Below are 16,288 nucleotides of genomic sequence, written 5' to 3'. Positions count from 1 at the left end.
ATATGTTACCAGGACCAGACAGAGTGGTAGGATGATGCATCATGTTAACCAGGACCAGACAGAGTGGTAGGATGATGCATCATGTTAACCAGGACCAGACAGAGTGGTAGGATGATGCATCAGTTAACCAGGACCAGACAGAGTGGTAGGATGATGCATCATGTTAACCAGGACCAGACAGAGTGGTAGGATGATGCATCATGTTAACCAGGACCAGAACAGAGTGGTAGGATGATGAATCATGTTAACCAGGACCAGACAGAGTGGTAGGATGATGCATCATGTCCAGGACCAGACAGAGTGGTAGGATGATGCATCGTTTAACCAGGACCAGACAGAGTGGTAGGATGATGCATCATGTTAACCAGGACCAGACAGAGTGGTAGGATGATGCATCATGTTACCAGGACGCAGACAGAGTGGTAGGATGATGTATCATGTTAACCAGGACCAGACAGAGTGGTAGGATGATGCATCATGTTTTTCCAGGACCAGACAGAGTGGTAGGATGATGCATCATGTTAACCAGGACCAGACAGAGTGGTAGGATGATGCATCATGTTATCAAGGACCAGACAGATGGTAGGATGATGCATCATGTTAACCAGGACCAGACAGTGGGTAGGATGATGCATCATGTTAACCAGGACCAGACAGAGTGGTAGGATGATGCATCATGTTTACCAGGACCAGACAGAGTGGTAGGATGATGCATCATGTTAACCAGGACCAGACAGGAGTGGTAGGATGATGCATCATGTTAACCAGGACCAGACAGAGTGGTAAGATGATGCATCATGTTAACCAGGACCAGACAGAGTGGTAGGATGATGCATAATGTTACCAGGACCAGACAGAGTGGTAGGATGATGCATCATGTTAACCAGGACCAGACAGAGTGGTAGGTGATGCATCGTGTTAACCAGGACCGACGAGTGGTAGGATGATGCATCATGTTTTTCCAGGACCAGACAGAGTGGTAGGATGATGCATCATGTTAACCAGGACCAGACAGAGTGGTAGGATGATGCATCATGTTAACCAGGACCAGACAGAGTGGTAGATGATGCATCATGTTAACCAGGACCAGACAGTGGTAGGATGATGCATCATGTTAACCAGGATCAGACAGAGTGGTAGGATGATGCATCATGTTAACCAGGACCAGACAGAGTGGTAGGATGATGCATCATGTTAACCAGGACCAGACAGAGTGGTAGGATGATGCATCATGTTAACCAGGACCAGACAGAGTGGTAGGATGATGCATCATGTTAACCAGGACCAGACAGAGTGGTAGGATGATGCATCATGTTAACCAGGACCAGACAGATGGGTAGGATGATGCATCATGTTAACCAGGACCAGACAGAGTGGTAGAATGAATGCATCATGTTAACCAGGACCAGACAGAGTGGTAGGATGATGCATCATGTTAACCAGGACCAGACAGAGTGGTAGGATGATGATCATGTTAACCAGGACCAGACAGAGTGGTAGGATGATGATCATGTTAACCAGGACCAGACAGAGTGGTAGGATGATGCATTCATGTTAACCAGGACCAGACAGAGTGGTAGGATGATGCATCGTGTTAACCGAGGACCAGACAGAGTGGTAGGATGATGCATCATGTTAACCAGACAGACAGAGTGGTAGGTGTGCATCATGTTTCCAGGACCAGACAGAGTGGTAGGATGATGCATCATGTTAACCAGGACAGAAGAGTGGTAAGGAATGATGCATCTTGTAACAGGACCAGACAGAGTGGTAGGATGATGCATCATGTTCCAGGACCAGACAGAGTGGTAGGATGATGCATCATGTTAACCAGGACCAGACAGAGTGGTAGGATGATGCATCATGTTTCCAGGACCAGACAGAGTGGTAGGATGATGCATCATGTTAACCAGGACCAGACACAGTGGTAGGATGATGCATCATGTTAACCAGGACCAGACAGAGTGGTAGGATGATGCATCATGTTTTTTCCAGGACCAGACAGAGTGGTAGGATGATGCATCATGTTAACCAGGACAGACAGAGTGGTAGGATGATGGCATCATGTTAACCAGGACAGACAGAGTGGTAGGATGTTGCATCATGTTAACCAGGACCAGACAGAGTGGTAGGATGATGCATATGTTAACCAGGACCAGCGAGAGTGGGTAGGATGATGCATCATGTTACAGGACCAGACAGAGTGGTAGGATGATGCATCGTGTTAACCAGGACCAGACAGAGTGGTAGGATGATGCATCATGTTTTTCCAGGACCAAGACAGAGTGGTAGGATGATGCACATGTTAACCAGGACCAGACAGAGTGGTAGGATTGATGCATCATGTTAACCAGGACACAGACAGTGGTAGGATGATGCATCATGTTAACCAGGACCAGACAGTGGTAGGATGATGCATCATGTTAACGAGGATCAGACAGAGTGGTAGGAATGATGCATCTGTAACCGACAGACGAGTGGTAGATGATGCATCATGTTTAACCAGGACCAGACAGAGTGGTAGGATGATGCATCATGTTTAACCAGGACCAGACAGAGTGGTAGGATGATGCATCATGTTAACCAGACCAAGACAGAGTGGGAGGATGATGCATCGTGTTACCAGGACCAGACAGAGTGGTAGGATGATGCATCATATTTTTCCAGGACCAGACAGAAGTGGTAGGATGATGCATCATGTTAACCAGGACCAGACAGAGTGGTAGGATGATGCATCATGTTTTTCCAGGACTAGACAGAGTGGTAGGATGATGCATCATGTTTTTTCCAGGACCAGACAGAGTGGGTAGGATGAATGCTATCATGTTAACGAGACCAGACAGAGTGGTAGGATGATGCATCATGTTTTCCAGGACTTTGCTATAGACAGAGTGGTGGATGATGCATCATGTTTTTTCCAGGACCAGACAGAAGTGTAGGATGATGTTAGATGCATATTTTCCAGGACGGCAGGACCAGACAGAGTGGTAGGATGATGCATCATGTTTTTCCAGGACCAGACAGAGTGGTAGGATGATGTAGAATGTTTTTTCCAGGACCAGACAGAGTGGTAGGATGATGCATCGTGTTAACCAGGACCAGACAGAGTGGTAGGATGATGCATCATGTTAACCAGGACCAGACAGAGTGGTAGGAAAATGCATCATGTTAACCAGGACCAGACAGAGTGGTAGGATGATGCATCATGTTAACCAGGACCAGACAGATGAGAGTGGTAGGATGATGCATCATGTTAACCAGGACCAGACAGAGGAGAGTGGTTTGTGAAAAATGGTGTGTTATGCCCTGAGTGTCCCAAATGGATCTCTATTCCCTACATAGTGCACTACGTTTGATCAAAGCGCTATGGGCCTTGGTCAAACGTAGTACACTACATGAGGAATTGGCTGCTATTTGGGACAATCCTCAAATCTTCCCCACAGAGGATGGAGCGTAGCCTAGACACAGGTGGTCGGTGGGGGTCACTGATCTGAGATCAGCGTATCCACACCAACTCCCTACCTTGACCACCAGGGGGAAAAGCCAAACTGATCTTCGATCAGATTTCTGGGGTAACTCCATTCTTCTCTTTCTCTTAACATGAACCATGCGGAACCAAGCGGACCGCGTCTGGGCTGATAAATCACCGATATAACGGGCACGGTATGTGAACACACTGCACCTAGACGACAGACCTTCTTTAACTCACAACGGAAGAAACACTGAAGAAGTTAAGGTAGGCTCTAGATATCCATGTTTCTGTTTTTATATACTTTATGTTAAAGGAAAAATATTAAACTGTTTCATGTATTCCATTCTATGTAATGTAATATCAGTGATACCTTTTAGCCGAGATACAGAGCATTCGGGAAGTATTCAGACCCCTTGGCTTTTTCCACAGTTTGTTACCGTACAGCTTTATTTTAAAATTTATTAAATTGTTTTTTTCCCTCATCAATCTACACAAAATACCCCATAATGACAAAGCAAAAACTGAAATATCCCATTTAGGTAAATATTCAGACCCTTTACTCAGTACTTTGTTGAAGCACCTTTGGCAGTGATTACAGCCTCAAGTCTTCTTGGGTTTGACGCTACAAGCTTGGCACACCTGTATTTGCAGAGTTTCTCCCATTCTTCTCTGCAGATCTTCTCAAGCTCTGTCAGGTTGGATGGGGAGCGTCGCTGCACAGCTCCTATGTTGTCTTGACTGTGTGCTTAGGGTCGTTGTCCTGTTGGAAGGTGAACCTTCGCCACCAGTCTGAGGTCCTGAGCGCTCTGGGGCAGGTTTTCATCAAGGATCTCTCTGTACTTTGCTCTGTTCATCTTTCCCTCAGTCCTGACTAGTCTCCCAGATCCTGCTGCTGAAAAACATCCCCACTGCATAATGCTGCCACCACCATGCTTCACCTTAGGGATGGTGCCAGGTTTCCTCCAGACGTGACACCTAGAATTCAGTCCAAAGAGTTCAGTCATGGTTTCATCAGACCAGAGAATCTTGTGTCTGAGAGTCATTTAGGTACCTTTTGGTGAACTCCAAGCGGGCTGTCATGTGCCTTTTACTAAGGAGTGGCTTCCGTTCTGCCACTCTACCATAAAGGCCTAATTGGTGGAGTGCTGCAGAGATGTGTTTCCTTCTGGAAGGTTCTCCCATTTCCACAGAGGAACTCTAGAGATCTGTCAGAGTGACCACCGGGTTCTTGGTCACCTCCCTGACCAAGGCCCTTCTCCCTGACTGCTCAGTTTGGCCAGGTGGCCAGCTCTAGGAAGAGTCTTGGTGGTTCCAAACTTCATTTCAGAATGATGGAGGCCACTGTGTTCATGGGGACCTTCAATGCTGCAGAAATGTTTTGGTACCCTTCCCCAAATCTGTGCCTCGACACAATCCTGTCTCAGAGCTCTACGGACAATTCCTTCGACCTCATGGCCAGGTTTTTGCTCTGACATGCACTGTCAACTGTGGGACCTTATATAGACAGGTGTGTATCTAAAAAATGTCCAATCAGTTAAATTTACCACAGGTGGACTCCAAGTTGTAAAAACATCTCTATGATGATCAATGGAAACAGGAAGCACCTGAGCTCAATTTAGAGTCTAATTGCAAAGGATCTGAATACTTATGTAAATAAGGTGTTTCTCTTGTTTACTTTTTATACATTTGTAAAAATTGTCTAAAAACCTGTTTTCGCTTATTCATTATGGGTTATTGTGTGTAGAGTGATGAGGAAAAACATGTATTTATTCCATTTTAGAATAAGGCTGTAACGTAACAAAATGTGGGAAAAAGTCAAGGGGTCTGAATACTTTCCGAATGCCCTGTACCTGCTATGTAGCCCTGTTGATAGATGCAATACACTCGGATCAGCTATTGGACGTGTCAATGTCCTTTGCCTGCATATATTGAGTGAGTTTAGCCTTTCATATTCTTTATTATTTCATCTTGTTATAGACTTCTTAACTGAAGATCATGCCTCTGATGCTACTGCTGGTGTTGGTGTGCCAAACCATGGCGTCACCACGACTCTCAGTATGTACCAATCACTGTGGGGAGCATTCTACCCATACCATTCGCTGGCTCTGTAATCTTCCTTAGGCCCAGCTTCCTTTCAACAAGAAAGGCTGCTTTGGAAAGCTTCTGTTTACTGCTTACGAAGCCAATTTCTCTTTGGGGACACAATTCATTGATTTATTGATTGATTAAGCGATTGATTTAAATTTCCTCCATCTCCCCCGAGGTATCAGACCCCTGTGTTCTGGAACTAGAGGAGTTGAGACGTGATGTCCGTATTCTGGAGAACAAACTGCTGATCGGGGCATGGCAGCTCAACCATGTCAAGACACACAGCTACATCATCACCCCCCCACTATCCAGGTGTAACATGACACACTACTGCTCTGTAGCTTGTATTCAGTTGAATCTCCCAGAAGCTATCATTATGGAGTCTCCTCTTCTAATCAACCCTGACCTCAACCCTGACCCTGAAGCTAATACTATGGAGTCTCCCCTTCTAATCAACCCTGACTCTGACGCTAACACCACGGAGTCTCCCCTTCTAATCAACCCTGACCCTGACGCTAACACTACGGAGTCTCCCCTTCTAATCAACCTTGACCCTGACGCTAACACTACGGAGTCTCCCCTTCTAATCAGACCTTAACCCTGCACGCTGACCATAACGCGACGAGATCTCCCGCCTTCTAACTCAACCCCTGACCCTGAACGAACAATAAAACACATAAACGGGCTCTCCCCCTACTCTAATCAACCCTGACCCTAGAAGCTAACAAACTATGGAGGTTCCTCTTCTAATCAACCTGCACCTCAACTCTCTGACCCTGAGCTATCATTAATGGAGTCGTCTCTCTTCATCAACGAACCTTGACCCCTGACGGCTTAACTACCACGGAGTCTCCCCTTCTTAATCCAACCCGTACCCTGGACGTAACGACCATGTCACGGAGTTCCCCTTGTGTCAATTCAAACCTTGACCTCGTGACTGCTCAAGCACTCTACGTGAGTCCTCCCCTTTAATCAATGTCCCTGACTCCGTCAACCCTGTTACCTCTGGACGCAACTACTACGGAGTCTCTCTCCTTCTAAGTCAATTACCTGAGACCCTGACCTACACTATTACGGAGTCCTCCCCTTCTAATTCATACCCATGACACCTGAAGCTGACATCAGCTATGGGAGTCTCTCCTTCGTAATCACTCCTGAAGCTAACCACTACGAGTCTCCTCTTCTAATCAACTCCTTGCCCTGAAGCTAACACTACGTGGTTCTCCTTCTTCTAATCAACCGCTGTATTAAGCTAACACTATGTTGAGTCTCCTCTTCTAAATCAACCCTGCCCTCAACCCTGACGCCTGAGCCTAACACTACGGAGTTCACTCCTCTTCTTAATCAAACCCTTGACTTGAAGCCTAACACTATTGGGTAAGTCTCCCCTTCTAACTCTACCCTGGACACCCTTGACTGATAACATATGGAGTTCTCCCCTTCTAATCAATAGCTTGATCCCTGAGCCCAACCCTGACCGCAACCGCTGATCTGACCCCATTGACCCCACAACCTGCCTCTGACCCTGCCTTCCGACCCTGCCCTTCTGACCCTGACCCCAACCCTGCCTCCAGACAGCCCTGACCCCAACCCTGCTTGACCTGACCACCAACCCTGCCTGAACCCCTGACCTCGACCCTGACCCCCATCCTGACCCCAACCCCTGCCTCTCGACCTGACCCAAACCCTGCCCTCCGCCCCGGACCCCACCCTGACCCCGACCCTGCCTCTGACCCTGACCCCAAACCCTGCCTCCACCCCTGACCCCGAATCCTGACCCACCCTGACCCCGACCCTGACCCCGACCCTGCCTCCGACCCTGACCCCAACCCTGCCTCTGACCCTGACCCCAACCCTGACCCTAACTCTAACCAGTATTTTTAATCTTCCAGGGAGAATTTGATATGGAAAAAAATAATTTACTTTGCTTTATGCATGGACAATAAAGTAAAATTCTTCTTCTTCCTCACCCTGACCAGTAACTCCAGCACCAACCTAACAGAGGAATACAGGACAGGAGCCGTAGCATCTCTACCTCCAGCAGGAAGCCTCATCGTACATGACAAAGGTGAGAGATTCATAGCCTTGTTTTGCCAACTCCTACAGTATAGTCATCATTGTCAATGACCAAGACAACACTTAAACTGATTTGGGATCAGGCTAAGAGGTTACATCCTTCGTTAGCCAACAGATCTGACCCACTGGCTTACAGCTGCTCTTGGGTCGGACAATGAGAAATGTGTTGTTCTCCTCATCCCTGTATTGAGGTACGTTTTCCCGAGCCATATGTTGTGCTGTCTCCGTGGTGTCCTAATCTACACAGGAAGTCTTGCTGACCCTAGTGCAGCTGTAAGCAAGCGGATCTGCTAGTTACATCCTCCGGAAACCTTTCAACATCGTCTACTGTATGGCTGTGTCACCAGTCTCTTCTGAGAACACAATATGGACACAAGGAGACGCTAGTAGAAAGAGTGGAACTCTACATCAGCTCTGTTCTGTTCCGGGGCCACACTGTTCTATAACACCTCATGACGACACGAGGAGTAGAATCATCTATTCTTGTGTTTCTCAGTCAGAAAATGTCAGGCTATTTGTGTCTTTTTCTATTTCAGTTGACTTAATACTAGAAGACCAGCGCTCTAATGCTGTCTGTCAAACAGGGAACTACAACGTGAACACATACTGTTGTCACAGAGGAACACACTAGTAGAGATGCTCTCCAGGTACATGGGAAAAAACATGTTACGAAGTGGATACAATCATGACATTTTGTTTCAAACATTCGTCAGGTGATAGAAAAACATCCCAGAAGGGTTACCCATTTCAAACTTAACCAGGAAGCGAGTTATCGCTGAAATCTTAATGGCTGCCATAACACCTGTTTTTTGACCGTAAAAAAATGTTGTGCAACAGATAAAAGCATGGAATTTGGAACAAATATTCCTCAGATTATATGAAAACATCCTAGAAGTTCCAAAATGTTAAATGGCCGCCAATTAGAGATGATAATGCATCAGAAGCTTATTAAATTACATTTTCACTTTAAAAAAATAATAATACATCAAATGTATTCCTTAAGGCCAGGCACCACAGGCTGGTGGTACATGATCTATTTTGGTTCCTTAATATTAGTTATTTCAAAAAGTAAACATTTTCTAAAACTTGATATAAATGTATATTTCATTTTTTTGTTTATCATACTACCGTCATCAAAATTTCATGAATTTTAACCGCATTCAAATAGACAAAAATCCATAATTTCTAAACTCACTAACTTTAATCATACATAATTTAAAAGATATTTTCCTGGAGAATATTACGAACTGGACTATATGTAGTAACTTACTTTTGAAGAGATCATGATTGGGTCTAAATGTTTTGGTAATTGGGAGGCTAAATGCTTCTCTTAACTGCTATTTCCCAAAAGTCAAATAACAGTTAAGAGAAGCATTTATCCTCCCAATTACCAAAACATTTAGACCCAATCATGATCTCTTCATAATAAATTACTACATATAGTCCAGTTCGTAATATTCTCTAGGAAATTATATTTTCTTCCTTGTGAAGAGGCGACTCCGGGATGCTGGCCTTCTAGGCAGAGTTGCAAAGAAAAAGACATATCTCAGACTGGCCAATAAAAATAAAAGATTAAGATGGGCAAAAGAACACAGACACTGGACAGAGGAACTCTGCCTAGGCCAGCATCCTGGAGTCGCCTCTTCACTGTTGACGTTGACAGTGGTGTTTTGTGGGTACTATTTAATGAAGCTGCCAGTTGAGGACTTGTGAGGCGTCTGTTTCTCAAACTAGACACTCTAATGTACTTGTCCTCTTGCTTAGTTGTGCACCGGGGCCTCCCACTCCTCTTCTATTCTGGTTAGAGCCAGTTTGCGCTGTTCTGTGAAGGGAGTAGTACACATGGTTGTACAAGATATTCAGTTTCTTCCATTGAATAGCCTTCATTTCTCAGAACAAGAATAGACTGACAAGTTTCAGAAGAAAGTGTTTTGTTTCTGGCTATTTTGAGCCTGTAATCGAACCCACAAATGCTGATGCTCCAGATACTCAACTAGTCTAAAGAAGGCCAGTTGTATTGCTTCTTTAATCAGAACAACAGTTTTCAGCTGTGCTAACATAATTGCAAAAGGGTTTTCTGATGATCAATTAGCCTTTTAAAATGATAAACTTGGATTAGCTAACACAACGTGCCATTGGAACACAGGAGTGATGGTTGCTGATAATGGGGCTCTGTACACCTATGTAGATATTCCATAAAAAATCAGCCGTTTCCAGCTACAATAGTCATTTACAACATTAACAATGTCTACACTGTATTTCTGATCAATTTGATGTTATTTTAATGGACAAAAAATGTGCTTTTCTTTCAAAAACAAGGACATTTCTAAGTGACCCCACAATTTTGAACGGTAGTGTATATACAGTGGGGAGAACAAGTATTTGAATCACTGCCGATTTTGCAGGTTTTCCTACTTACAAAGCATGTAGAGGTCTGTAATTTTTATCATAGGTACACTTCAACTGTGAGATACGGAATCTTAAACAAAAATCCAGAAAATCACATTGTATGATCTTTAAGTAATTAATTTGCATTTGCATAATAATACAATCAGTAAGGTACACATTTGCACTAAAATGATGATGAACAGTCTGCTGGGTAAAACACCGTAGTTATTTTATGGTTTCAGTTGCAGAGAACCAGCTGTCAAGTGTTGCTACATATCAAATCAAATTGGTTACACGCGCCGAATACAACAGCTGTAGACCTTACCGTGAAATGCTGAATACAACAGCTGTAGACCTTACCGTGAAATGCTGAATACAACAGCTGGTATGTACCTTTACCATGTGAAATGCTGAATACACCAGCTGATAGACCTCTACACGTTGAAATGCTGGAATACAACAGCTGTAGACCTTACCACGCTAGAATACGCTGAATACAACAGCTGTAGACCTTACCGTGAAATGCTTACCTTCAAGCCCGACCAACGCTTCATATCAAAAGAAATGAAAGAAAAAATATGAGATTAGAAGTAACAAAGAATACAAGAGTAAAATAAAGATTGCAGCGTCTAAAACTAAACTGCATACCTGCATACAATATGAGCCAACCACTGAGATTACAAAGATTCACACAGCAGAGGAGAGAGGTGTAACTGTTCTGTATTAAAGGAGATGTTTGCTAGGTGGAAGTTTTGCCCTGTTATGAGATTAACAATACTATACAGCTTGTTTTTTTATTTTAAGGCAAGTTAAGTTAACCACTAGCTACCTGCTTAACCACTAGGCTACCTGCTCTAACCACCTAGGCTACCTGCTCTTACCACTGCTACCTGCTCTAAACCACTAGGCTACTGCTCTAAACCACTAGGCGCTTACACCTGCTCTTAAACCACTAGGCAATAACCTTGCTCTAACCACTAAAGGCATCCTAACTCTTTACACTAGGCTACTGCTCTCAAACCACAGCTACCCTGCTACTAACGCAACTAGACTACCTGCTTCTAAACACTAGGCTAACCTCCTCTAACCACTAGGCTACCTGCTCCTAACCAACTAGGCTACCTGCTCTTACCACTAGGCTAACCTGCTCTACCACTAGGGCTCGCCTTACCATGACTCTCTAACCATAGGCTACCTGCTACCACCTCTACAGACTGGCTCCACAGAAGTACTAGCTCTACCCACTAAGTCTGCTCTACCACTAGGCTACCCTGCTCTAAACACTAGGCTACCTGCCTAACCACTGAGGCTACCTGCTCTCACTACCCCTGGCCTAAGATCACTACTACGCCACTAGGCCTGCCTCCTTAAGCCGATGAGGGCACTTCGTGCTCATACCACTAGCTAACCCTGCTCTTCACTAGGCACCGCTCCTACTAGGCTAACTGCTCTAACCACTAGGCTACATGCTCTTACCACTAGGCTACCTGCTCTAACCACTAGGCTACCTGCTCTTACCACTAGGCTACCTGCTCTTACCACTAGGCTACCTGCTCTAACCACTAGGCTACCTGCTCTAACCACTAGGCTACCTACCGCCCCACTGATGATTAGGATTGTTAGATGAACCCACTAAGTTCCTGATGAACTCAACTGGTGAGCCTCTTTAGCAGCTAGTTCCATGGACACACTGATTTCAATGTCCTTCGCCAAGGTCAGATGACTTTCAGTCCACAGTCTCTTTAGTGTAGCTTCCCTCCGTAGCCCACATACTAGTCTGTCTCTAATGATGTAATTTATAACAGCATTCAACTCAGTGTTTTGATAGTTTCTTTAATGCAGCAGCAAACATTGGCTCTGATTCTCCCTCTTCCTGATGTCTCCTGTGGAACCTGAACCTTTCAGCATTAACTAGTGGTTCTGGTGAACAATGTCCTTTAAGTATCTCCACATCTCCCCGTACGTCGTATGACCTGTTCTGTCTGGCTGTGGCAGGCTGCCTAGTAAATTACATTTATTTGGCTCCACTGCTCAATACTTTCATCAAACTGTCCAATGTTTCCAACAATTACAGCTCCTGATTCTCACTCTCTTCGATATTTTCCTCAGTCACGTGATCTTCACTCATTGACGTTTCGTCAAGTTCGCCCATTTAGCAGTTTTTAATTCCAAAGTTCGTCCTCACAGTTGAATTAATGTCCTTTCCGTTGATCACTGTATATATTGGTTCCTTTTTAATCACGTTATTTTCCCGCTCCGACGTCCGTCTCCAGTGCTTTTCTGCCGTCCGTGACGATGTTAACTCTCAACTTTCTTAGCTAGATCGGCTATGTGCTTGCCTCTGCTAGCAATACACTGTGCTAACATTAGCTTGTACTGTACCACAGAAAATAACAGTTTTAAACACTTGTAAAAACCGACTTCTTCCAGACAGAATAGTTCCTGTAGATTCAGACTTACTCATCACCAATCTTTTGTTATATCTCGTGGGTTTCATCACCACGTCTGTATAACAATTCAATAACGATGAGACGGGAGACATGATTCAGTTCAACCATTTATCTGGAATGTGATCACCTCAACACATATACAAATTCCCATGATGCTCTGCGGCACAAGCCCAATATACAACAAATACTTAAATACATAAATAAATATGTAAATGGACACTAAACAAAAGTCATAAAGGAATTGAAATGTTCAGTTCTAGAAAGTATGGCCATGGGATAGGGTCAGAGAGGTCATTATGTCTGATAGCTGGTTACAGAGGTGACGTAACAAGCATCAGGTCCATTATAACACAGTGAAGTAGAGGTGGGAGCTAACAGCAGACATGGACTTTGAGACGGTGTGAGGAGGTTCAGGGGTGAAACACTAGATCAGGACAGGTAGAAATGGCAGGGCTGGAAATGGACAGAGACACATTCTGATCATGGCTCAGACCTGAGTCACCCAAACAGAAGATATTATAACATAGTCATGTCCAATTGGCTATATACTATTGTAGCGACCCGCACAGACAGCTGTGTGTTATGTGTTAGGCTAGTAGGTGGTTGTGTTGTACTGACCAGTACCCAGTGTTCGAAGGGTCCGACATGCCAATCAACCTGCTATCTGCCAATCACGGGAATGCCTGGAATGTTCTGACGCCGGGCATCGTGGCGGTTGGCGGAGTGGCGTGGAGGGGGGTTGGGCAGGGGGATGGACAGCATTGGGAAGTTAAGACCAGGTTTAGCCTTTGTTCTCTCTCTTACGTCTGGGCTTCACAAGAGAAGTCACGGTTGGGTTGTAGGGTACCTTTCGTTTATTTGGCGTGGGCTACGGCCAATCAGTAGCCTGTTGTAAAGGTGGGTTATAAACCGTCAATTCGTTAACTCAATCCTCTGTCTGGACAATTGTTCCTTAATGATCTAGCCAGGTTCATTACACTATGTTATATTCTACTGTAATTTAGTCAATGCCACTCTGACATTGCACATTCTAAATATTTATATATTTCTTAATGACATTCTTTCCATTTTAAATTCATGTTTATTTGTGCTTTGGTTGTTAGATACAACAGCACTGTTGGAGCTAGGAACACATTTCACTACACCCGCAATAACATCTGCTAAATATGTGTATGTGACCAATAAAATGTGATTTGATTTGTTTTAATAAATATATATATTTGTTTTTTTATAGGAATTGAGTGTTACAACCGTTTCAGTAAAATGTGCCTTCATAGTAAGTTGTGATTATATCTCTGCGTGTGTCACCTCCAAGACTGCTCCTGAGCTGTATGACAGACGGAGGCCAGATTTCCGGGTTTTACGGATCGAGACCTAGAAGTGGATCAGGAGCCGGTCCTAGTCTATCTGTGACATGGAAGATGGAGGGGGATGGACTGTTATACAGCGACGGAGACATGGCAGGGTTGACTTCAACAGGTTGTGTGTGTGTGTGTGTGTGTGGTGTTGTGTGTGTGTGTGTTGTGTGTGTGTGTGTGTGTGTGTGTGTGTGTGTGTGTGTGTGTGTGTGTGTGTGTGTGTGTGTGTGTGTGTGTGTGGTGTGTGTGTGTGATTCTTTGGATAGCTGGCCTGTTTAACGCTCTGCAATCAGCTAGTAGTTTATCACTCAGCACCTGTGGCAATCCAGCTACTAGCTACTGTGTGTCAAATCAAATTGTATTAGTCCTCCAGCCTTTCCCTGTAGTTCACAACCATCTCCTTTGTCTTGATCACGTCAGCATAGTGACGTAGGGGGAAGCAGCAAGTGTGAGACTTTACCCAGTGAATATTCTCTCCTCCATAGAGACTGACCAGTGAATGTTCTTCTCCATAGAGACTGACCCAGTGAATGTTTCTCTCTCCATGGAGACTGACCCAGTGAATGTTCTCTCCTCCATAGAGACTGACCCAGTGAATGTTCTCTCCTCCATAGAGACTGACCCAGTGATGTTCTCTCCTCCATAGAGACTGACCCAGTGAATGTCTCTCCTCCATAGAGACTGACCCAGTGAATGTTCTCTCCTCCATAGAGACTAACCAGTGAATGTTCTCTCCTCCATAGAGACTGCCAGTGAATGTTCTCTCTTCCATAGAGACTGACCCAGTGAATGTTCTCTCCTCCATAGAGACTGACCCGTGAATGTTCTCTCCTCCATAGAGACTGACCCAGTGAATGTTCTCTCCTCCATAGAGACTGACCCAGTGAATGTTCTCTCCTCCATAAAGACTGACCCAGTGAATGTTCTCTCTTCCATAGAGACTGACCCAGTGAATGTTCTCTCCTCCATAGAGACTGACCCAGTGAATGTCTCTCCTCCATAGAGACTGACCCAGTGAATGTTCTCTCCTCCCATAGAGACTGACCAGTGAATGTTCTCTCCTCCATAGAGACTGACCAGTGAATGTTCTCTCCTCCATAGAGACTGACCCAGTGAATGTTCCCTCCTCCATAGAGACTGACCCAGTGAATGTTCTCTCCTCCATAGAGACTGACCCAGTGAATGTTCTCTCTCCATAGAGACTGACCCAGTGAATGTTTCTCTCTCCATAGAGACTGACCCAGTGATGTTTCTCTCCTCCATAGAGACTGACCCAGTGAATGTTCTCTCCTCCATAGAGACTGACCCAGTGAATGTTCTCTCCTCCATAGAGACTGACCCAGTGAATGTTCTCTCCTCCCATAGAGACTGACCCAGTGAATGTTCTCTCCTCCATAGAGACTGACCCAGTGAATGTTCTCTCTCCATAGAGAACTGACCCAGTGAATGTTCTCTCCTCCATAGAGACTGACCCAAGTGAATGTTCTAGACTGACCCAGTGAATGTCCTCTCCTCCATAGAGACTGACCAGTGAATGTTTCTAGACTAAACAGTGAAATGTTCTCATTCCTCCATAGAGACTGGGTGGACTACAGAGACGGGTTTGGAGACTTTAAGCTGTGGAATGATGAATTCTGGCTGGGCAACGAACACATCCATTCTCTGGTGAAGGAAGGTAAGATCTGGGGCCATATAGGCTGTCAACCCTAACCCTATGAGAGGCTTGATGCATACGGCCCCATAACACATTCACTCTCTGGTTTTAGGGTGGCAGGTAGCCTAGTGGTTAAGGGCCGGTAAGAGCCAGTAAGGGCCAATAAGGGCCAATAAGGGTCAGTAAGAGCCAGTAAGGGCCGGTAAGGTCCAGTAAGAGCCAATAAGAGCCAGTAAGGACCAGTAAGAGCCAATAAGAGCCAGTAAGGACCAGTAAGAGCCAGTAAGGACCAGTAAGGACCAGTAAGGTCCAGTAAGAGCCGGTAAGGTCCGGTAAGGTCCGGTAAGGTCCGGTAAGAGCCAGTAAGGTCCAGTAAGAGCCGGTAAGAGCCGGTAAGGTCCGGTAAGGTCCGGTAAGAGCCAGTAAGGACCAGTAAGGACCAGTAAGGACCAGTAAGGACCAGTAAGAGCCAGTAAGGACCAGTAAGAGCCAGTAAGGACCAGTAAGGACCAGTAAGAGCCAGTAAGAGCCAGTAAGAGCCAGTAAGGGCCGGTAAGGTCCAGTAAGGTCCAGTAAGAGCCAGTAAGGACCAGTAAGAGCCAGTAAGAGCCAGTAAAGACCAGTACGAGCCAGTAAGGACCAGTAAGGTCCAGTAAACAAAAGGTCACTGGTTTGAACCACTGAGCCATCAAGGTGTGCTGCAGTATGACACAACTTTTAAAATAGGAACCACTGTATGTGTGTGTGTAATAATGTGTGTGTGTGTGTGTAATAATGTGTGTGTGTTTAATAATGTGAGCTT

At 45.0% G+C, this 16,288-nt stretch overlaps 1 protein-coding gene across 1 annotated transcript; it reads left to right on the top strand.

The window, feature by feature from the left end:
- Positions 1 to 3,621: 3,621 nt before the first annotated feature.
- Positions 3,622 to 15,615, top strand: LOC112074556 (ryncolin-1-like). Its single transcript, XM_070440581.1, is given in 10 exon segments — positions 3,622 to 3,736; positions 5,450 to 5,527; positions 5,736 to 5,872; positions 7,540 to 7,628; positions 7,773 to 7,827; positions 13,790 to 13,853; positions 13,855 to 13,881; positions 13,883 to 13,953; positions 15,410 to 15,507; positions 15,599 to 15,615. Coding segments are annotated over 9 exon segments (618 nt in total). The 5' UTR covers positions 3,622 to 3,736; positions 5,450 to 5,467.
- Positions 15,616 to 16,288: the final 673 nt, after the last annotated feature.

This window comes from Salvelinus sp. IW2-2015, unplaced genomic scaffold (assembly GCF_002910315.2).
Source record: "Salvelinus sp. IW2-2015 unplaced genomic scaffold, ASM291031v2 Un_scaffold2682, whole genome shotgun sequence".
Classification (NCBI taxonomy): Eukaryota; Metazoa; Chordata; class Actinopteri; order Salmoniformes; family Salmonidae; genus Salvelinus; species Salvelinus sp. IW2-2015.
The sequence above is the reverse complement of the archived record's forward strand: the minus strand, read 5'-3'. Positions and strand labels throughout refer to the sequence as shown.